At 40.8% G+C, this 22,649-nt stretch overlaps 2 protein-coding genes across 2 annotated transcripts in view; one reads left to right on the top strand and one right to left on the bottom strand.

Moving 5' to 3' along the window:
- LOC106608565 (cysteine-rich protein 2) overlaps positions 1-5,314 on the bottom strand; it is a 29,023-nt gene extending 23,709 nt beyond the window's left edge. The window contains exons 1-2 of the mRNA XM_014206549.2: positions 5,182-5,314; positions 3,613-3,707 (exon numbers count right to left, since the gene is read on the bottom strand). Coding sequence (XP_014062024.1) covers positions 3,613-3,707; positions 5,182-5,224 — 138 coding nt within the window. The 5' untranslated portion in view covers positions 5,225-5,314. The remainder of the gene's footprint in view (positions 1-3,612; positions 3,708-5,181) is intronic.
- Positions 5,315-8,681: 3,367 nt separating this feature from the next.
- hhat (hedgehog acyltransferase) overlaps positions 8,682-22,649 on the top strand; it is a 113,069-nt gene continuing 99,101 nt past the window's right edge. Inside the window, exons 1-5 of the mRNA XM_045722118.1 lie at positions 8,682-8,787; positions 9,816-9,944; positions 10,893-10,960; positions 11,145-11,258; positions 11,387-11,581. Of these exons, the coding sequence (XP_045578074.1) occupies positions 9,827-9,944; positions 10,893-10,960; positions 11,145-11,258; positions 11,387-11,581 (495 nt within the window). The 5' untranslated portion in view covers positions 8,682-8,787; positions 9,816-9,826. The remainder of the gene's footprint in view (positions 8,788-9,815; positions 9,945-10,892; positions 10,961-11,144; positions 11,259-11,386; positions 11,582-22,649) is intronic.

Genomic DNA, 22,649 nt, shown 5'->3' with positions numbered 1-22,649 from the left:
CGGCCCCTCTCATGGAGCAGCACGCCAACCCCACCACCTGGAACCAGCAGATTGTGTGGGTCAAATACACCCGCAACACCCTTCCCTGCTCTGCCACGGGCCTATCACCTTTTGAGTGTTCCCTGGGGTATCAGCCCCCGCTCTTCCTTGAGCAGGAAGAAGAGGTCGGCATACCTTCTGCCCAGATGTTTGTTTGCCGCTGTCGTCGTACCTGGAGGAGAGCCCAGTCGGCCCTCAAGACCATCTCCAGGTATCAACGACAAGCGGATCGCCACCGGACCCCGGCTCCCCGGTATCATCTCGGGCAGAAGGTATGGCTGTCCACCCGGGATCTGTCCCTCCGGGTGGAATCCCGCAAACTTTCCCCCCGGTTTATCGGCCCGTTTCCCCATCTCCAAAATCATTAGCCCCTCTGCTGTTCGTCTTCTGTTGCCCCGTACCCTTCGTATATATCCTACCTTTCATGTGTCCAGAGTTAAACCCATGTCTCACAGCCCTTTGTCTCCTGTTTCCAGTGCTGGGTCCCTGCCAGGGACATCCTGGACCCATGCCTCATCGTGGATTTCCAACGCCGACACCCCGGTTAACCAGGTATGCACCCAGGTAGGTCTGCTCCTGACTCTCGATTGTTCCGGTTTCCTAGTTTCCCTGGTGTTGACCATTCTGCCTGCCCTGACCCTGACCCTGAGTCTGCCTGCCATCCTGTACCTTTGCCCCACCTATCTGGATTACTGACCTCTGCGTGCCCTTGACCCATCTTTTGCCTGCCCCTGTTCGATTAATAAACTGTTGTTACTTCGACATTGTCTGCATCTGGCTCTTACCTGAAACGTGATAATTTCTGGGATTTGCTTTTTATTATTTTGACTGTGTGGATGAGACATCCTTTAACAAGTGCTGTTAGTATGACTGTATGCCTGCTTTCTTTGATTTACAGGATATACTGTGCATGACTAGGCAGAAATGTGGGGTCCTGGGGATCATACAAGAGGATTATGCTGATAATACTATAATAGCAAGAACATAACCCTACACTTTCTATGTACCGATGGAATTCCTTTACGTTTCGAACATCTGGGCCCATATTCACAAAGAGTCTCATATTAGGAGTGCTGATGTAGGATCAGTTTAGCCTTTTAGATCATAATGAATAAAGATTACATGGACAGGGGGAACCTGATCCTAGATCAGCATTGCTTAGACGCTTTATGAACGCTGGCCCTGACCCTTAGTGACGTCTTAATACTTGCATTCCCCAACCCTTTGTTATTTCCATCCATCATCATCAGTGTCATCTTTGCCTTGAGGAAGAAACACCCTTGTGAAACGAGACCCAAATCCTCCTGACCGAGTTTCATTAAACATTCACTTGAATTTGTGATGTCCCCTGAGCTAACATTCCATTCCATTGCTTGGCTGGCTAGACTCCCCTGGGTTAGACTGACATACCCAGTACTATTTAATGAAGTTGCTCAGTTGTGCACCGGGGCCTCCCACTCCTCCTTCTATTCTGGTTAGGGACAGTTTGCGCTGTTCTGTGAAGGGAGTAGTACACAGCGTTGCACGAGATCTTCAGTTTCTTGGCAATTTCTTGCATGGAATAGCCTTCATTTCTCAGAACAACAATAGACTGACGAGTTTCAGAAGAAAGTGCTTTGTTTCTAGGCCATTTTGAGCCTGTAATTGAACCCACAAATGTTGATGCTCCAGATACTCAACTAGTCTAAATAAGGCCAGTTTTATTGCTTCTTCAATTAGAACAACAGTTTTCAGCTGTGCTAACATAATTGAAAAAGGGTTTTCTAATGATCAATCAGCCTTTTAAAATGATAAACTTGGATTAGCTAACACAACGTGCCATTGGAACACAGGAGTGATGGTTGCTGATAATGGGAATCTGCACACCTATGTAGATATTCCATTAAAAATCAGCCGTTTCCAGCTACAATAGTCATTTACAACATTAACAATGTCTACACTGTATTTCTGATCATTTTGATATTATTTTAATGGACAGAAAATTGGCTTTTTTTTTCAAAAACAAGGACATTTCTAAGTGACCCCAAACTTTTGAACAGTACTGTATATTTTTTCAATTTATAAGGGGGCGCTGCAGCACCCTTAGCATCCCTTCTCCCACGGCAATGTCTGCGAGATGAGTGTGCAGTCAGATATACAAGCCCTAGATTCTGAACTTGAACGATTCAGCTCAGGGAGCTTGAAAACTCCCTAAGTCTTCTGAGCAGGACAATGAAAGGTGAAATGACATTGACATTGCGTTCCAAATGTCACCCTATTCCCTATATAGTGCACTTATTTTTTTGTAGTGCCCTATATAGTGAATAGTGTGCCATTCGGGACATAGCCACAGTGGAAGGATAAGGGTCACGATGCCTGGTGAGGGGTTGGAGTGAACAAAGGATGAGTGTCAGGTTATTGTAAAGCCACGATTTGGTTCACGGACCAGCTATAATCAAAGGGACCCACAAAGACATAGCTGCTCAACAGTTTCATTCTTGAGATGATTGGAATTTCTGGGCCACTGAATTTCACAGCCACTGCTATAGCACTAGTGATCTGGCTTCTAGTGCAGTAGCACTACAGCAATTTCATTTTGAGTTGATACAGTACATGGGTCTATAAACAATGACCCAGTAGTGCAACTCACTTAACTTACAACACCCCTTATGTAGGATCTTAATTTGAGCCATTTTGACTACAGCAGGAAAAGAATCTTGCAGCAACAGGAAATGTGAATTATTATGTGGATTATAATTCATGAACATTTTTGTAGGGGTTGATACATTTTTCATAAGGTAAAATCATGTCTGAAATTTCTAAGGGGAAATTACACACCCCAGAAGCCTGTTAAAACCTCAAACACACTACAAGTTTTACATTTTCTGCATTGCACGAAAGTTCTCCTGCAACAGGGTGATCAAATTAAGATCCTACATCTGTAGTTGTGATACAGTTTATGCTCAAATAGCTCGGAAGATTTAGGGAATTTTCTAGCTCTATGAGCTGAATCGTTCAAGTTCAGAATCTTGGGCTTGTATATATGACTGCACCCCCATCTTGCAGACATAGCCACAGGAAGTAGGGGTGCTGAGGGTGCTGCAGCAGCCCCTGATAAATAAAATAAAAAAATAGAGTACCATTCAGAAGTTTGTGCACAAAATGACCAATTCAAAAGTTGTGCAAAAATTTGAGATAAATAATTTTTTGTGCATATGGAAAATTTCTGGGGACTTTGATTTCAGGTCATGAAATATGGGACCAACATTTTACATGTTGTGTTTATATTTTTATTGGGTGTATATATTACTTTATACAGTATATATATATTTGTTTTCTCTTTACAAAATTATATTACTCCTTATGGGGGTCAGTGGCCTGCCATACTCCCTCTGTCCCCATGCAACCCCTTCCCTTTCACTCCCATCCTCTTGGGTAGTATAGCACAACCCTTCGATGTCTCTCTCCCTCCCTTTGTTCTGGGGTAAGATAGCACACTCCTTCCCTCACTCTTTCTCTTTTTCATTATCTTTCTCTCCCTCCTTCTTTCTCTCTCTGTAGACAGGATATTACGGCCACAGGGCCTCCCTTTACCTCAGCATGGTTGCCAGCCGACAGGGTCTTGTTACAGCGTTCGCATTTCAGGCAGAACCGGTGCCAGTTTTTCCCCAGCGAGCTCACCTTCTCAGCTGCAGGACAGAGAGAGAGAGTTTGTTTACAAAGACTCAAATGACAACAAAACATAAACAATGGCGTAGGCATAATACAGTCTTAGAATGTGGGTTATCAGTTGGGTTATGAATACCTTACTATTTGGGTAGGACAGCTGAACTAAGCTCATAAAGCATTTCTAGGTTTTATGCTTGAAAAAAATAGTTTGCAAATGATTTGTCTATTGCTGTTAGCTGTAATTATATCTCATTTTTGGGTCATTATACAGAGGATCTCCTCTATGCTGTTTCACAAGATAGGCTACTACCAACACAGACTTTGTACTCTCCCCTCTCCCTGAAATGTTATTGAAGATTTCGACTATTATGGGTCACCACACTGCAGGATAAGGGCAGCCAATAAATCTATAGTAAAAAGTGCATTTCAGCTCAGTTTGACTTCAAGTTCAAAACCCTATCTTACAATATTCTCTATATTTTGCCATCAAACAAATGTCTGGAAGAGACAAGAGCGATAACAACCAAGAGCTGAAGCCTCCTTCCTAATTATCAAGTTCCAACAAGTGGTTTAACAGATGTAATCAAAGTAACCTTGCCCGTATGCTACGTTAAAGTAAATGAACATGTCAAGTATTAATTCATCCTCGTTAAATGTTTAGGGATAATCAGCCAACATTCCAGAGACGTCTGGGAAAGAAGGTATATGCAACTTTCACCAAACTTCATCTTTCCCATGTGAAAACAGTCCCGGCAGCGAAGATGCTGAAAGACCCATAGACTGCATTTAAAAAGGTAACATTAAGCATAATTCTAATAAATTATCTTATAATGATAATAAAGACTTCCCGGTTCTGGACGAAAAGCTCCTTGTCAGTAGGCTAAACGAATACGATGTCACCAGCAGGGACAACATGGCGTTCATGCAACGGCAGTCCCCCATCACTCCCCAGGTCACCTCTTAAAAAGGCATTTGCAAGACTTACAGAGTTTGGATTCTACCCTGGCCTTGAACCCACTCTCCGAGGGGCGTCTCGGGGAGAGATGGGATATGCAATAAATACTTTTCAATTTCACAAATGCGTATTAATACACACGTGTACATGTGTGAAATAGGGCAAATATAAGCATCCACCAACTTATTATTTTATATTATATTGTATTATATTGTATTGTATTATTTTCTGTTCTATTCATATGTGCACACAATTGTCACTACAATAACCATTTTAATTTTCAGCGTCCACCAAATTAATATTTTAATTATTATATTGTATTCTATTGTATTGTATTTTATTATTTTATGTTATATCTGCACACAATTGTCACTACAATAACCATTTTAATTTTCAGTGTCAGTAAATGTTCCTTTAGTTAGGCCTATGCTAAATCATTATAATTATTAATCAAAATAAACAATCCAAGTTCTTTGATCATCTTCAATATTTACATTCCTTGGCATTGGCGGGGGCTATAAGTATAAATTATTCCTTACCAAAAAACACATCATTTGTGCATCTGGGGCACCTCGACGTCATTCTTCAGCAATTCTTTGTCCAGCTGACGATCAACCCTAACTTCAAATGCCTTCAAATTCTATCTGCGGCGCTGACAGAACGATGCAGTGCCGATCGCGCATTCAACTGTGACGTCAGCGCTCCGCCTCCGAATGGGAGTATGGAGTTGAGTGAAGTTGCTCCTAGACGCTGATCTTGGGTCGGTTTTGAATTTTCCCAAATGATTGTTAAGGTTCAGATTGCGGGGGAGCTGATCCAAGTTCTGTACATAGGGGAAACTTCACCCCCGAGCAATGGAAGCTATAGCCTATCGTGCCATCTCATTGAACACACCCACTCGTTATTTAGGAAAGCTATGATACCCTGCAATATGAAAGGGATTGTTCACCCAAATTACAAAATGGAACATTGGTTTCCTTACCTTGTAAGCAGTCTACGGACAATGTATGACAGCAATCCATGCCTTGGTTTAGTTTCCCTGGCAGTATTACCAGATGGAAACATTTGAGCATTTCTGGTTCAAATTCCATTCATTCCACAGAATCAATATTAGCGCATCATGTTCAAACATCTATTTTTATTTTGTTATTGAACCTTTATTTAACTAGGCAAGTCAGTTATGAACAAATTATTATTTACAATGACGTCCTGCCCAGGCCAAACCTGGATGACTCTGGGCCAATTGTGAGTCGCCCTATGGGACTCCCAATCACGGCCAGATGTGATACAACCTGGATTCAAACCAGGGGCTGTAGTGACGCCTCTTGCACTGAGATGCAGTGCCTTAGACCGCTGCGCCACTCGGGAGCCTATAAGTCACTTAATTGAGTTTCACAACCAATTGTAGATACTTTCAGATGATTTGGATATGATGCACGGAAAATGCTAATATCCGTCCCATAACTTGAGTGGGATTTGTGCCACAAATGCTAAAACCTAAGCATGTGGAAACAGTGCCGGGGAAACTAAACCAAAGCATGGATTGCTGTCATTCATTCCTTGTCCACAGACTGCTTACAGGGTAAAGAAACCAATGTGTCATTTTGTCATTTGGGTGAACTATCTCTTGAACCTTGGCCTGAGGCAGCCCTCACTAGGGTCCGGTTTCCCAAAAGCATCTTAAGGCTAAATTCATCGTCCGGATTAAGATGCTTTTGGGAAAGGGCCCAGACCGGTTGTGTCCATAAACAATGCATTTTGGCCTACATGAGAAACATGTTTCCACCAGGGAACGTGTAAAGTCATATCCTTTTTATAACAACAATCAGAAACTAAGAATAAGCTAAAGGTGTCAGGTGAGACAAAACATGTTGCTATCCACTTTGCCTAGAGTAGAGAAGACATCCTATCAGCATAATCTCTCACAGAGGAACACAATTCAAGATAGACTACTGTAATGGAAATTTTACTCCAAGCAGACCTACACTCCCTACTTCTTATGTGGCTCTCTATCCCCGCTCAGTGGACAAAGCTATCACAACACCCCACAGGCTGTGTAGAATTGATAAGATCATTGAATACTTTGTAAAGAAATGATTGGCATCAAATCATGTTTATAAGGGTAGCCTAATGATTATATAGACCTGGGGTATTCAACTGGAAGAAGTCGGAGGTACTGCAGTGGTCTGCAAAAAAAAAGTTTATATATTTTTATATATTAAAACAAATAATAATATGAATATCTCTAGCAACAAAATCACGTACACACCTACAGTAAAAAAAAATAATAGAATACCTTCTTTCTAATGATGTCAACTTTTTTGTCAACTCTCAATATTAAGCAAATTAGACTTACTGGAGCCAATTACACTCACTGTAGAATCTGTCATTCGTGAATAAACTACCATTGTGGCAAGTGCCGCTGGCTGCTGGTAAGCTTTCTTGGTAACTCATGGCTAACCTTTGTTTAACCAGCTAAACAGCGTTTGGAGTTGCAGTACCTTTCTAGCTAATAGGCTATGTTAGTGTTTACACTTCCTCTTCCAATTATAATGTGGGGAGGTCAAAATAATAAAAAACTATCTACAAAATGCATTCATTTTAAAATGTTGATTACTTTTCCTTGACATTATCGTTAACCTGATGGGGTCGGTGGGCAAGGGTCAGGGCTAGAAGGGATCCAGCTTTTGTCAGAATTGACTTTTCGTATTTTATTTATTAATGTTTTATTTAACCTTTATTTAACTAGGCAAGTCAGTTAAGAACAAATTCTTATTTACAATGACGGCCTACCAAAAGGCAAAATACGGGGGCTGGGATTCAAGAAAAAAAAATATATATAAATAAACATGTCAATATGTAGCAGGTTTAGGATAACTTACGCAGCAGTTTAGGATAATTAACGTGGCAGGTTATTATAATTATGTTAAAGTTAGGAAAATAATTAGGGTTAGCTAAAATAAAAATAATAATACAAATCTACATTTTACATAAATTGAACAAAAGCTGGATTCCATCTAGACATGCCTGGGAAAGAAAAAGTTGAAGACCACTGAGCCTATGGCATTTAATGGGGTAGATCGTTTAAATCAAATCAAATCAAATTTTATTTGTCACATACAAATGGTTAGCAGATGTTAATGCGAGTGTAGCGAAATGCTTGTGCTTCTAGTTCCGACCATGCAGTAATATCTAACAAGTAATCAAACAATTTCACAACAACTACCTAATACACACAAGTGTAATTGAATGAATAAGAATATGTACATACAAATATATGGATGAGCGATGGCCGAATGGCATACGCAAGATGCAGTAGATGGTATGGAGTACAGTATATACATATGAGATGAGTAGTGTAGGGTATGTAAACATTATATAAAGTGGCATTGTTTAAAGTGACTAGTGATACATTTATAACATCCAATTTTTTATTATTAAAGTGGCTAGAGATTTAAGTCAGTATGTTGGCAGCAGCCACTCAATGTTAGTGATGGCTGTTTAACAGTCTGATGGGCTTGAGATAGAAGCTGTTTTTCAGTCTCTCGGTCCCAGCTTTGATGCACCTGTACTGACCTCGCCTTCTGGATGATAGCGGGGTGAACAGGCAGTGGCTCGGGTGGTTGTTGTCCTTGATGATCTTTTTGGCCTTCCTGTACATCGGGTGGTGTAGCTGTCCTAGAGGGAAGGTAAGTTTGCCCCTGGTGATGCGTTGTGCAGACCTCACTACCCTCTGGAGAGCCTTACGGTTGAGGGCGGGTGGTGATACAGCCCGACAGGATGCTCTCGATTGTGCATCTGTAAAAGTTTGTGAGTGTTTTTGGTGACAAGCCGAATTTCTTCAGCCTCCTGAGGTTTATTCGTTGACATTACTAGTTCTCTTACAGACTGTGGCTTTCCTCTCTTATGAAACATATTTAGGCATATCGATATAGAAATATGAAAAGTACGTCAAACGGGTCAGCATTTTATTTGATTGGCACTGAATTCATCCAATCATGTCCAATCAGTAACAAAGGAAAATGTGGGCGGAGATTTCCTGAATCCTGAGCGTTCGACAATATTCCAAGGTAGCGATGTTCACTGTCGGTCTACAGGCAAGGCGGAAGATATAGCCCGAGGCATTTCTTTGTTTCACAATGCATGTGAGTAACACGGTTGTTGCTCTCTGTTTTAGCCAATGAGTGAGTATTATGCTCAGTAATCAGCCTAATTTGTGCCTTAGTCGGGCTCGCTAATATAGGCATTGCTACAGCGTAAACAGTGTAAAACGGTGGGAAGTTCTGAAATCGGTTCATTTCGAATACATCGCCGTGCACTGCACACGCGAACACTGATGTTGGCTCGTTATACCCTGTTCCTGGAATACAGTCATTAGTAGGTTCTCGTCTTTGACACACTAGCCTATTGTTTCCAACGACGATTGTGGTATGCAGCGAATATAAACGTGGTCCCTCACTCACCTCTGGCACAAAACGAGGTGGATGTTTCGTTAGACTATTAAAGCTAGAATCCCTAGTTGCTACATCCATTTTTTGGCTACCCATTGATTCTTGAAGAATATAACTTATTTATGCCTCATGAGCTTAGTTCAACTCTTGTACGCCATCAGAACCTCAAATATAAGCTTGCTCTACCCCAATGTTTGTAAATGGAAGCAAACACTGTATAGCCTCAAAATTTGGTTAAACATTTTGATATTAGTTAGTCTTTGCATCCATAGCTCAATCAAAACAGTCGGTGTCAAGCTTAGTTTCAATTAAGGACTAGATTTAAAGGCACAATCTGTTAGGTGTCTACTAATTTCAAGTGTGTATATATATATATATATCTCCTGTTTTGAAAATTATGACAGCCTAAATACAACTGACCTATAAAGTACTTATAAATAGCCTATATTACCTTATAACCAGAAACCTACGGTCCTATAATTAGCGTACACCATTGTTTGTTTTTTTCCTCATAGGAGACTGTAAAAAGTATGCATCAAATTAATATAACAAATAGGCTACCCTATAGGTTTAACATGCTGGAGAGAAAAGTAGGGAATGTAATGTTGCTCTCATGGAATCAGAATGGTCTTCTATTTGTTGTTAGTGAGGGAGAAATGTGACCTATAAAGTGGCTGAAACATCTAATGTCTCTCACTCACTCTTCCCCATGGTTGCTCCAGTCTTGGCACTGATGGCCAAACAGAGCTCAACCCTTGCGGCGTTGCCGAGAGCAGAGGTCTGTGCCTACTGGGTGCTCTCTTTTGGCTCCCATCTCTACTCATTCTATCAACTGCACATATTCTCCAAAGGTAAATGTACCTGTCTTAAGATAAAAAGGTCTTATCAATTGGGTCATTGTTTAAAAAATGTTCCACACTGAATTTGCTAAGTCTGCTGTATGCAAGATAGCTGACTTACCACCCTTTGTGGCCTTGTATTAGGCTACTTACTGTAAGTGGAGACCTTGGCTGTGATGTGCAGATTTTGCCACTAGGTGGGACTGTGACACTGTTTCATACCCCTTGCAGAAAAGTGAGCTGTCAGGGAAATCTGTGATGATTACAACTCACTCCCTTTCCGTTCTTACCATGGACTCCCTCTCAGAGATCTGAAAGGTTCCCAAACTCTATCCTGGGTATTCCAAGAGGTGCACGTTTTGGATTTTGCCCTAGCACTACACAGCTGATTCAAATAATCAAAGCTTGATGATGAGTTGATTATTTGAATCTGCTGTGTAGTGCTAGGGCAAAAACACAAATGTTCACCTCTTGGGATTGCCGGACCGAGCTTGAGAAATGCTGGTTGAGGGAGTGGCTGCGTTTCCGAATTCTCTGGAAGCGTCTTACTGTTTAGCTAAAAATTGACAATGCATTCACATACTCTGACGTTTCACCTGTAAAACTTGAAGAATTATCAGTCACGATTGACAGTAGGAAATGTGAAGGGAGTGTGACCACAAAAATGTGTGCGTATAGTAGAGGTAAACTAACATATGCAGAACGTGACAGAGATTTGTTTTTGCTCTGGGGAAGAGGCTTCCAGTTGGGCGGAACGGGGCGCTTACCTTCGGAAACGTAGCCCCGGCGTATGTTTAAATTAAAACCATAGGACACCGAACATAGTTCCCCACAGAGCTTGTCATACTTCATAGTAGAGTTCTTTAAGCCTCCTGGCAAAACTCCGGAATACAAACTGAATGATTGAAACTGTACAGACAATGTGAGAAGATGTCACTAAAATATGCTCTCTTTTCCTAGAGCATGAAGCAGGATTGGAGAGACAGTTCCAACTGGAGAAAGGCTTTCTAATATGGGGGCATAAAAAGGTGAGTATAATTTATGGCTGTTGGGGTCTACAAACATTGTACGACTTCCAGAAGTGAGTCAATTATTACTTTAAAAAAATCCAGAGGCCTGTCATTTTTTTTTTGTTGAATGTATTCCTAGGGTGTGTCATATGGCATGACATTTTCAGACTGGGCCCATGGTAAAATTAGTTGTCTGTGACAGGACCCTACAGACTTTGAGTGGAGTTTCTGGAGTCACTGGGCTAAAAAGTCTTTGCTGTGGACTTTGTTGGGCCATGCTGTGGTCTCCAGACTTGCCAGCTTCTTCATTCCTAAGGTATAATATACAAGGAAAACATCAGCTGAAGTGGGACCATAACATTTTTACCCCAATTTTGATTCCAGACAAATTAGTACCAAAATACTATAGCTTTGATGCTTTTTTGCTTTTCAACTTCCCATCAGTTCAGAGTGACAGCTCTGTTGGCCTATGGTCTCCTTGCGGCTTGCTGTGCAGTGGGGATTAAAGGAGTGGGCGTGGTCCTTGGCCATCTGGGCCTGTCATTGGCTGTTGCCCAGCTGTGTAACCCTGCCCTGTCTTGGAGCTGTGCCCTGCTGCTACTTTCCACCCTCCACATCCCCCCACTGCAGGAGATACAGGTGAGTCGCACCTCTTTTTACTCAATCTCTTGCGTGCTCTCTCTTTCTTTCATCCACCCACTGCAAGAGATACACACCTCCCTACTGCAGCAGAGTCACACAGACCGAAGCAGTTGTTCCCTAGTTTGATTTTACAGATACGAAGACAAAGGCCCCCAAAGTAATATCCAGGCCCTCTGGCATCAAGATTACTTAATGTCTATTGTCACAGGACAGAGAATTTTAAAACCATTTAGAAGCCTAGTTATTTTAACCAGGTGTGTCAGTCTGACCATAGCCTGTTGCCGTCCCCATTCCCTTGTTGGTATCTGTAAGTAGGGAGTCACGCCTTTCTATACTTTGTCATCTTGTTGAATAATGTTCAAATTACATATTGACTCTTTGAGGTGCCAAATGTCCATATCTTTGACATATTTGTGTGTGTGTGTGAGAGTGTCGTTGTCTGTGCTGTGTGTGGTTGGCACATTTTAATATTGCTTTATGTTATTGGGGTGCCCAGCCCCTCACACCACTCCCAGCCCCCTGTTATTGGATACCTGACTGACTGCATTTCTTCATGGATGATTAAACTGGGTCATTCCACCAATTAAGTGCCTTTTGAATAGTGTATCTTGGTGGATTTTTTTAATTTCACCTAATTTTAACATTGTTCTATAAAGAGCACATGTTCACCTTAACTATTTACATTGACACACTGCTGCTACTTGCTGTTTATTATCGATGCATAGTCACTTTACCCCTACCTACATGTACAAATTACCTCGACTAACCTGTACCCCCGCACATTGACTCGGTACCGATACCCCCTGTATATAGCCTCGTTATTGTTATTTTATTTCTTCACTGTAGTTTATTTAATAAATATTTTCTTAACCAACAACGCAGTTCAAGAAATAGTTAAGGGCTTGTAACTAAGCATTTCACGGTAAGGTACACCTGCTGTTTTCGGTGCATGTGACAAATACAATTTGATTTAATTTAATAAAAATACAAAAAATCTTCCCATCTCAAGATGTTAAATTAAAAAAAAATACTATAAGTGCCAAATAAAGTAACGGGGAAGACGAATTCATCTTAAATCAAACATAAATCCCCTTTTTACTGGGGGAATGGAAAGCTTGTGTGCAACAGGGAGGGGCAAGTGAATATATGTGCGTGTGTGTACATACACAGTTGAAGTCGGAAGTTTACATGCACCTTAGCCAAATATATTTAAACTCAGTTTTTCACAATTCCTGACATTTAATCCTAGTAAAAATCCCCTGTCTTAAGTCAGTTAGTATCAACACTTTATTTTAAGAATGTGAAATGTCAAAATAATTGTAGAGAGAATGATTTATTTCAGCTTTTATTTTTTTCATCACATTCCACGTGGGTCAGAAGTTTACATACACTCAATTAATATTTGGTAGCATTGCCTTTTAAATTGTTTAACTTGGGTCAAACGTTTTGGGTAGCTTTCCACAAGCTTCCAACAATAATTTGGGTGAATTTTGACCCATTCCTCCTGGTGTAACTGAGTCAGGTTTGTAGGCCTCCATGCTCGCACACGCTTTTTCAGTTCTGCCCACAAATTATCTGTTGGATTGAGGTCAGGGCTTTGTGATGGCCACTCTAATACCTTGACTTCGTTGTCCTTAAGCCATTTTGCCACAACTTTGGAAGTATGCTTGGGATTATTGTCCATTTGGATGACCCATTTGCGACCAAGCTTTAACTTCCTGACTGATGTCTTGAGATGTTGCTTCAATATATCCACATTATTTTCCTCCCTCATGATGACATCTATTTTTTGAAGTGCACCAGTCCCTCCTGCAGCAAAGCACCTCCACAACATGATGCTGCCACCACCGTGCTTCACGGTTGGAATGGTGTACTTTGGCCTGCAAGCCTCCCCCTTTTTCCTCCAAACATAACGATGGTCATTATGGCCAAACAGTTCTATTTTTGTTTCATCAGACCAGAGGACATTTCTCCAAAAAGTACAATCTTTATCCCCATGTGCAGTTGCAAACCGTAGTCTGGCTTTTTTTATAGTTGTTTTGGAGCAGTGGCTTCTTCCTTGCTGAGCGGCCTTTCAGGTTATGTGGATATATGACTCATTTTACTGTGGATATAGATACTTTTGTACCTGTTTCCTCCAGCATCTTCAGAAGGTCCTTTGCTGTAGTTCTGGGATTGATTTGCACTTTCCGCACCAAAGTACGTTCATCTCTAGGAGACAGAACGTGTCTCCTTCCTGAGCGGTATGAAGGCTGCGTGGTCCCATGGTGTTTATACTTGCGTACTATTGTTTGTACAGATGAACGTGGTACCTTCAGGCGTTTGGAAATTGCTCCCAAGGATGAACCAGACTTGTGGAGGTCAACAATTTATTTTCCCATGATGTCAAGCAAAGAGGCACTGAGTTTGAAGGTAGGCCTTGAAATACATCCACAGGTACACCTCCAATTGACTCAAATTATGTCAATTAGCCTATCAGAAGCTTCTAAAGCCATGACATCATTTTCTGGAATTTTCTAACCTGTTTAAAGGCACAGTCAATTTCCTGTATGTAAACTTTTGACCCACTGGAATTGTGATACAATGAATTATAAGTGAAATAATCTGTCTCTAATCAATTGTTGGAAAAATTACTTGTCATGCACAAAGTAGATGTTCTAACCGCCAAACCTATAATTTGTTAACAAGAAATTTGTGGAGTGGTTGAAAAACAAGTTTTAATGACTCCAACCTAAGTGTGTGTAAACTTCTGACTTAAACTGTGTGTGTGTGTGTATATATATTACGCACATGTATGTTATATATATTACGCACATGTATGTATGGGTGCAAATTCTACAAAGAAATATCAAAAGGACGCTAAAGGCACTTATTTTGTGTAGCCTGAATGTGGGTCCCAAATGGCACCCTATTTCCTACAGTACTTTTGACCAGGCCCCTAAAAGCAGTGGTGTAAAAATACTTGAAAGTACTTCTTCGGTAGTTTTTTAGGGTATCTGTACTTTTCTTAACTGTTTATATTTTACTTCACTACATTCCTAAAGAAAATTATGTACTTTTTACTCCATATATTTCCGCTGATACCCAAGAGTACATTTTAACAGGAAAATAGTCCAATTCACATACTTATCAAGAGAACATCCCTTGTCATCCCTACTATCTCTGATCTGGCGGACTACCGAAACACAAATGCTTCATTTGTAAATGAATGTCTGAGTGTGCCTCTGGCACACTCCAATAAAAAAAAAAGTATAAATTGTGCCGTCTTGTTTGCATATAAGGAATTTTAAATGATTAATACTTGTACTTTTGAAGTATATTTAAAACCAAATACTTTGAGGCTTTTACTCAAGTAGTATTGTACTTGGTGACTTTCACTTTTACTTGAGTCATTTTCTACTAAAGTATCTTTACTTTTACTCAAGTAAACTCAGCAAAAAAAGAAATGTCCTCTCACTGTCAACTGTGTTTATTTTCAGCAAACTTAAAACATAAGATTCAACAACTGAGACATAAACTGAACAAGTTCCACAGACATGTGACTAACAGAATGGAATAGTGTGTCCCTGAACAAAGGGGGGGGGGGGCTCAAAATCAAAAGGAACAGTCACTATCTGGTGTGGCCACCAGCTGCATTAAGTACTGCAGTGCATCTCCTCCTCATGGACGGCACCAGATTTGCCAGTTCTTGCTGTGAGATGTTACCCCACTCTTCCACCAAGGCACCTGCAAGTTCCCGGACATTTCTTGGGGGAATGGTCCTAGCCCTCTCCCTCCGATCCAACAGGTCCCAGACGTGCTCAATGGGATTGAGATCCGGGCTCTTCGCTGGCCATGGCAGAACACTGATATTCCTGTCTTGCAGGAAATCACGCTGAGAACGAGCAGTATGGCTGGTGGCATTGTCATGCTGGAGGGTCATGTCAGGATGAGCCTGCAGGAAGGGTACCACATGAGGGAGGAGGATGTCTTCCCTGTAACGCACAGTGTTGAGACTGCCTGCAATGACAACAAGCTCAGTCCGATGATGCTGTGACACACCGCCCCAGACCATGACGGACCCTCCACCTCCAAATCGATCCCGCTCCAGAGTATAGGCCTCGGTGTAACGCTCATTCCTTCAACAATAAACGCAAATCCGACCATCACCTCTGGTGAGACAAAACCGCAAGTCGTCAGTGAAGAGCACTTTTTGCCAGTCCTGTCTGGTCCAGCGACGGTGGGTTTGAGCCTATAGACGACGTTGTTGCCGGTGATGTCTGGTGAGGACCTGCCTTACAACAGGCCTACAAGCCCTCAGTCCAGCCTCTCTCAGCCTATTGCGGACAGTCGGGCAGTTGTTGTTGCCATCCTGTACCTTGTTGCCATCCTGTACCGCAGGTGTGATGTTCAGATGTACCGATCCTGTGCAGATCCTGGGCATCTTTCTTTTGGTGTTTTTCAGAGTCGGTACAAAGGCCTCATTAGTGTCTTAAGTTTTCATAACTGTGACCTTAATTGCCTACCGTCTGTAAGCTGTTAGTGCCTTAACGACCGTTCCACAGGTGCATGTTCATTAATTGTTTATGGTTCATTGAACAAGCATGGGAAACAGTGTTTAAACCCTTTACAATGAAGATCTGTGAAGTTAATTTGTAAAAATCCAATTATCTTTGAAAGACCGGGTCCTGAAAAAGGGACTATCTTTTTATGCTGAGTTTGACATTTGAGTACTTTTCCCACTACTGCCTAAAAGTAGTGTACTATATTGGAAATGGGGTGCCATTTGGGACGCAGCCTGTGTTATCGATTAGCTGAGCCCAGAGCAGAGTAGATGCCTGTATCAGCACTTTTTCACTGTGTCTGTTATCTGACTATTGGCAGTCCAGACTGACTGATGTTGTTAATTCTGTCCGTTGTGATCCTCCTCCTGCTCCTTATGTCTCCTCCACCTCTTCCTTTTCATCCTCCTCCTCAGTGTCCAGTGCTGAAATGACCTCAGTGATTTGGTGTGTTTAAACATCGAAGAAGTTGTCCACTGATTTAAAAACTTTCTTCTTTTTTTTGTGTGTTTAAACTTTTCCTGTTGAAAAGCGATATACCACGTATAAATAAAGTAATGTACACACACTTAAGGGTACAAATACATGTTGTAGAAGGACTTTAAGGTCCCTGCTCTCTCACCCACTGTGCTGTCTCATCTTGCATGTCGACCTGCCACTCACAATTCACACTGAGGGAGAATCGCTTCCTCTCTGTGACGACAGAGATCCACATCTAAAGCCTCTGCAGTACCTCTGATGGATCTGTCTAGATTGATGTACTTAAATGTCTGCCAGTCTCTTTGGAAAATAATAGTTCAGTAATGTCAGGCATGGGTGTGGTTTGTGTAGTGCTCTTGTACTGTTCAAGTTGCGTCGACATGATTTAACACAAAATGAACTTGTGTCTAGTACAATTGTTCAGCTGAAAGCAGACCGTTTTTGTGCATTTTTTGGGGGAAACTTTTGTGGCCTTAACCTAGCTGTTACAGCACCAGCAAAAAGTTTGGACACACTCATTCCAGGATTTTTCTTTATTTTACTGTTTTCTACATTATAGAATAATAGTGAAGACATCAAAACTATGAAATAACACACCTGGAATCATGTAGTAGCCAAAAACGTGTTAAACAAATGAAAATATATTTGAGATTTTTTGCCTTTGACTGCTTTGCACACTCTTGGCATTCTCTCAACCAGCTTCATGAGGTAGTCACCTGGGGGCCGGATTCACAGAACCTTAAGAAGAAATTTCTTCGTAACTGCCATTTTTTTCCCCTTAACTATAGACTTAAGAAGAAAGTTAAGCAAAGTTTATTTTTCTCAAAGGTTATTTGAACATTTCTTGTGCTATTTTTTTACGTTGCTGAGCTCCCGAGTGGCGCAGCGGTCTAAGGCACTGCATCTCAGTGCTAGAGGCTTCACTACAGACCCTGGTTAGATTCCAGGCTGTATCACAACTGGCCATGGTTGGGAGTCCCATAGGGTGACGCACAGCGTCGTCCACGTTAGGGTTTGGCCGGGGTAGGCCGTCATTGTAAATAAGATCTTGTTCTTAACAGACTTGCCTAGTTAAATGAAGGTGACTTTATTTTTTTTATTTTTTTTTTAAGACATCTCAACATCAACTTTTCAGAGGAGACTGTGTGAATCAATCCTTCATGGTTGAGTTGCTGCAAAGAAACCACTACTAAAGGACACCAATAAGAAGAGACTTGCTTGGGCCAAGAAACACAAGCATTGGACATTTAGACCGGTGGAAATCTGTCCTTTGGTCTGATGAGTCCAAATTTGAGATTTTTGGTACGCAAAGTAGGTGAACGGATGATCTCTGCATGTGTGGTTCCCACTGTGAAACATGGAGGTGTGGGGTGCTTTGCTGGTGACATTGTCTGTGATTTACTTCGAATTCAAGGCACACTTACCCAGCATGGCTACCACAGCATTCTGCAGCGATACGCCATCCCATCTGGTTTGCGCTTAGTGGGACTATGACCAAAAACACACCTCCAGGCTGTGTAAGGGCTATTTGACCAAGAAGGAAAGTGATGGAGTGCTGCATCAGATGACCTGGCCTAATCACTTGACCTCAACCCAATTGAGATGGTTTGTGATGAGTTGGACAAGCAGCCAACAAGTACTCAGCATATGTCGGAACTCCTTCAAGACTGTTGGAAAAGCATTCCTCATGAAGCTGGTTGAGGGAATGCCAAGAGTGTGCAAAGCTGTCATCAAGGCAAAGGGTGGCTACTTTGAAGAATCTACCATATTTTGATTTAACACTTTTTTTGGTTACTACATGATTACATGTGTTATTTCAGTTTTGATGTCTACACTATTATTCTACAAAATAGTAAAAATAAATAAAAACCCTTGAATGTGTAGGTGTGTCCAAACTTTTGACTGGTACTGTATATGCTGTAAGACCAGGCACCACACCATAATTTTTCTCTTAATCATATCACAATCAACTTTTACCAGTTGAATGTAGACGCAATATAATTTTTTGTATATATTTTTGCTCTCAAAATTGTATAAAATATGCGAATTAGGTTATCTTGTTAAATATGTGCCTGGAAGGGATGAGAGAGCTAAGCCTTTGGGTTTGTAGCTTTAACCCTGCAGCGCACACACACACATCAACTGATTAATGTACTGCTAAATGTATGGTTTCTTTCTCTTGCTTTGTTTGTTCTTTTCCATGTTATGTATATCTTTGAGAAGCTACCCAGGAAAGGGCTGAAAAAAGGCCATATTAATATATGTAGCATCCAAAATAAGGTTCATGTAATCAATAACTTGCTAACATCATATCACATTAATATATTAGCCCTTTCTGAGACTTAGATCATTCCTTTCATACTGCAGTAGCAATAATCAATTACATGTATTTATGAAGCCCTTTTAACATCAGCAGAGGTCACAAAGTGCTATACAGAAACCCAGCCGTAAACCCCAAACAGCATTCAATGCTGATGTAGAAGCACAGATATAACATCTATAGAAGAGACGGTAATGCTTATGGGGGAGGTGTTGCTATACACACACTACCATTCAAAAGTTTGGGGTCACTTAGAAATGTCCTTGTTTTTGAAAGAAAATAAATGTTTTTTTTTTGTCCATTTTTTAAAAAAATAACATCAAATTGATCAGAAATACAGTGTAGACATTTGTTAATGTTGTAAACGACTATTGTAGCTGGAAACGGCAGTTACATTTTTTTTTGAATATCTACATAGGTGTACAGAGGCCCATTATTAGCAACCATCACTCTTGTGTTCCAATGGCACGTTGTGCTAGCTAATCCAAGTTTATCATTTTAAAAGGCTGGCTAATCATTAGAAAACCCTTTTGCAATTATGTTAGCACAGCTGAAAACTGTTGTGCTGATTTAAAGAAGCAATAAAACTGGCCTTCTTTAGACTAGTTGAGTATCTGGAGCATCAGCATTTGTGGGTTCAATTACAGGTTACAAATGGCCAGAAACAAAGACTTTCTTCTGAAACTCGTCAGTCTATTCTTGTTCTGAGAAATGAAGGCTATTCCATGTGAGAAATTACCCGCAAAACACCAGTCTCAACGTCAACAGAGAAGAGGCGACCCCGGGATGCTGGCCTTCTAGGCAGAGTTGCAAAGAAAAAGCCATATCTCAGACTGGTCAATAAAAAGAAAAGAGTAAGATGGGCAAAAGAACACACACTGGACAGAGGAGCTCTGCCTAGAAGGCACGCATCCCGGAGTCGCCTCTTCACTGTTGACGTTGAGACTGGTGTTTTGCGGCTACTATTTAATGATCGATAACAATAATAAACCTGGCATTGACAACTTAAATGGATGGCTACTGATGATGGTAGCTGACTCGCTCTGTCATATCTTTAATCTGAGTCTAGAGGAAGGTGTCCCCTCAGGCCTGGAGGAAAGCCAAAGTCATTCCACTACCCAAGAGTGGTAAAGAGGCCTTTACTGGTTCTAACAGCAGACCTATCAGCTTGCTGCCAGCGCTTAGCAAACTGTTGGAAAAAATGGTTTGACCAAATACAATGCTACTTCTCTGTAAACAAATTCATAACATACGTTCAGCATGCTTATAGAGAAGGGCACTCAACATGCACTGACACAAACAACTGATGATTGGTTGAAATACATTTATAATTAGAAGATTGTGGGAGCTGTACTGTTAGATTTCAATGCCTTTGCTATTATTGACCATAACCTGTTTTTGAGAACTTATGTTTTATGGCTTTTCAACCTCTGCCATATTGTGGATTCAGTGGTATCTATCTAATATAACTCAGAGGGTTTTCTTTAATGAAAGCTTCTCTAATGTTAAACATGTAGGGTGTAGTGTACCGCAGGGCAGTTCTCTAGGCCCTCTTTTTTTCTATTTTGACCAATGCCATGCCACTGGCATTAAACAAAGCCTGTGTGTCCATGTATGCTGAGGATTCAATCACATTTAATGAAGTCACTGAAACCATTAACAAGGAGTTGCAGTCAGTTGTTGAATGGGTGGTCAGTAATAAACTGGTCCTGAACATCTCTAAAACTAAGAGCACTGTATTTGGTACATATCATTCACTAAGCTGTAGACCTCAGCGGAATTTGGTGATGAATGGTGTGGCTGTTGAACAAGGAGGACTGAATGACTTGGTGTTACCTTAGATTGTAAACTGTTATTGTCAAAACGTATATTCAATGGCTGTGAAGATGGTGAGAGGTCCGTCTTTAATAAAGAGATGTTCAGCTTTTTTGACACCACACTCCACAAAGCAAGTCCTGCAGGCTCTAGTTTTGGCTTATCTTGATTATTGTCCAGCCATGTGGTCAAGTGCTGCTACGAAAACCTAGTTAAGCTGCAGCTGGCCCAGAACAGAGCGGCACGTCTTACTCTTAATTGTAATCAGAGGGCTAATAACAATACTATTCCATTCCAGTCTCTGAGACACTGACTGCATCACTTCTGCTGTTTATAAGGAACAGTGTGTTGAAAAATCCAAATTGTTTGCATAGTCAACTTATGCACAGCTCTGACACACACACTTACACTTACCCCACCAGACATGCCACCAGGGGTCTTTTCATTGTCCCCAAATCCAGAACAAATTCAAGAGAGCGTACAGTATTATATAGAGTCATTATTGCATGGAACTCCCATCTCATGTTGCTCAAAGGAACAGCAAACCTGGTTTCATAAACAGATGAAGCAAGACCTCACGGCACAACGCCTCTCCCCTATTTGATCTAGATATATTTTGTGTATGTATTGATATGTAGGCTGTCTGCCATTTTTTTGTATATTTTGTTTTTATATGTATGTGGTTCTGTTCTTGTCTAATAATCTTCTCTATTATGTAATGTTTCATGTTCTGTGTGGACCCCAGGAAGAGTAGCTACGGCTTTCAGCTAATGGGGATCCATATGAAATACAAAGAACTGCATATTTGCACACTGGATGAAGTGAGCCAAATATTTTGGTTTCATTTTGTAAGACAGCCAGGCCTGGACTAACTCAGACATGTGTTTCTGATGTTTGGTATACTCAGTGTATGTCCATTTTAAATGTGGTTAAAATTCATGTAATGTAAATTGATCAACTTAAGAAAATATACATTTACATTACGTTTTTGACATTTTTATGTTTACTTTTTGAAAGTACTCCCATTGAAGGACCAAGAAATCTCAAAATTGCTAAGTAGATGCAAAATGGTTATTTCAGCCTGGCCTTAAGAAAGACATCATTATACAGTGGACGATTAGATGATTACTATGTTACATTTTTTTCTCTTTGTTTCTTTAGAGTATGTGTTGATTCATCTGTCGTTTCTTCACATGGAGAGAAGGAAACTTGCTCTCCTTTCTCCTTATGCAGTTAACCATGTTACACAGTGATTGCACTATCACTCTCCCGCCCCCTTAATTACCTTATGATGAGCTTAATATGCAATAGATATCAACAATGGCTCTTACTGCAATTCTAATATCCTGATGATCATCATCCATACCCCTTGACTTATTTCACATTTTGTTGTGTTAAATGTATTTTTTTATTCACCCATCTACAGACAATACCCCATAATTACAGTGAAAACATGTTTTTAGAAATGTATGCAAATGTATTCCAAATTAAATACAGATATCAATTTATGTAAGTATTCAAGCCCCTTTGCTATAACGCTCCAAATTGAGCTCAGGTGCATCCAATTTCCTTTGATTGTCCTTGAGATGTCACTACAACTTGATTGGAGTCCACCTGTGGCTCATTCAATTGTTTGGAGATAATTTGGAAAGAAACACATGTGCTATATAAGGTCCCACAGTTGACAGTGCATGTTAGAGCAGAAACTACACAATGAAGTCCAAGGAACTGTCCATAGGTCTCCAAGATAGAATTGTGATGGGGCATATACTGTATCTGGGGAAGAGTATAAACCATTTCTAGAGTGTTGAAAGTTTCCAAGAACACGGGGATCTCCATCATTGGGAAATGGAAAAACCTGCAACTACCCAGACTCTGCCTAGAGCTGGCTGTCCGACCAAACTGAGCA

Source organism: Salmo salar, chromosome ssa01 (genome assembly GCF_905237065.1).
Source record: "Salmo salar chromosome ssa01, Ssal_v3.1, whole genome shotgun sequence".
Classification (NCBI taxonomy): Eukaryota; Metazoa; Chordata; class Actinopteri; order Salmoniformes; family Salmonidae; genus Salmo; species Salmo salar.
The sequence above is the reverse complement of the archived record's forward strand: the minus strand, read 5'-3'. Positions and strand labels throughout refer to the sequence as shown.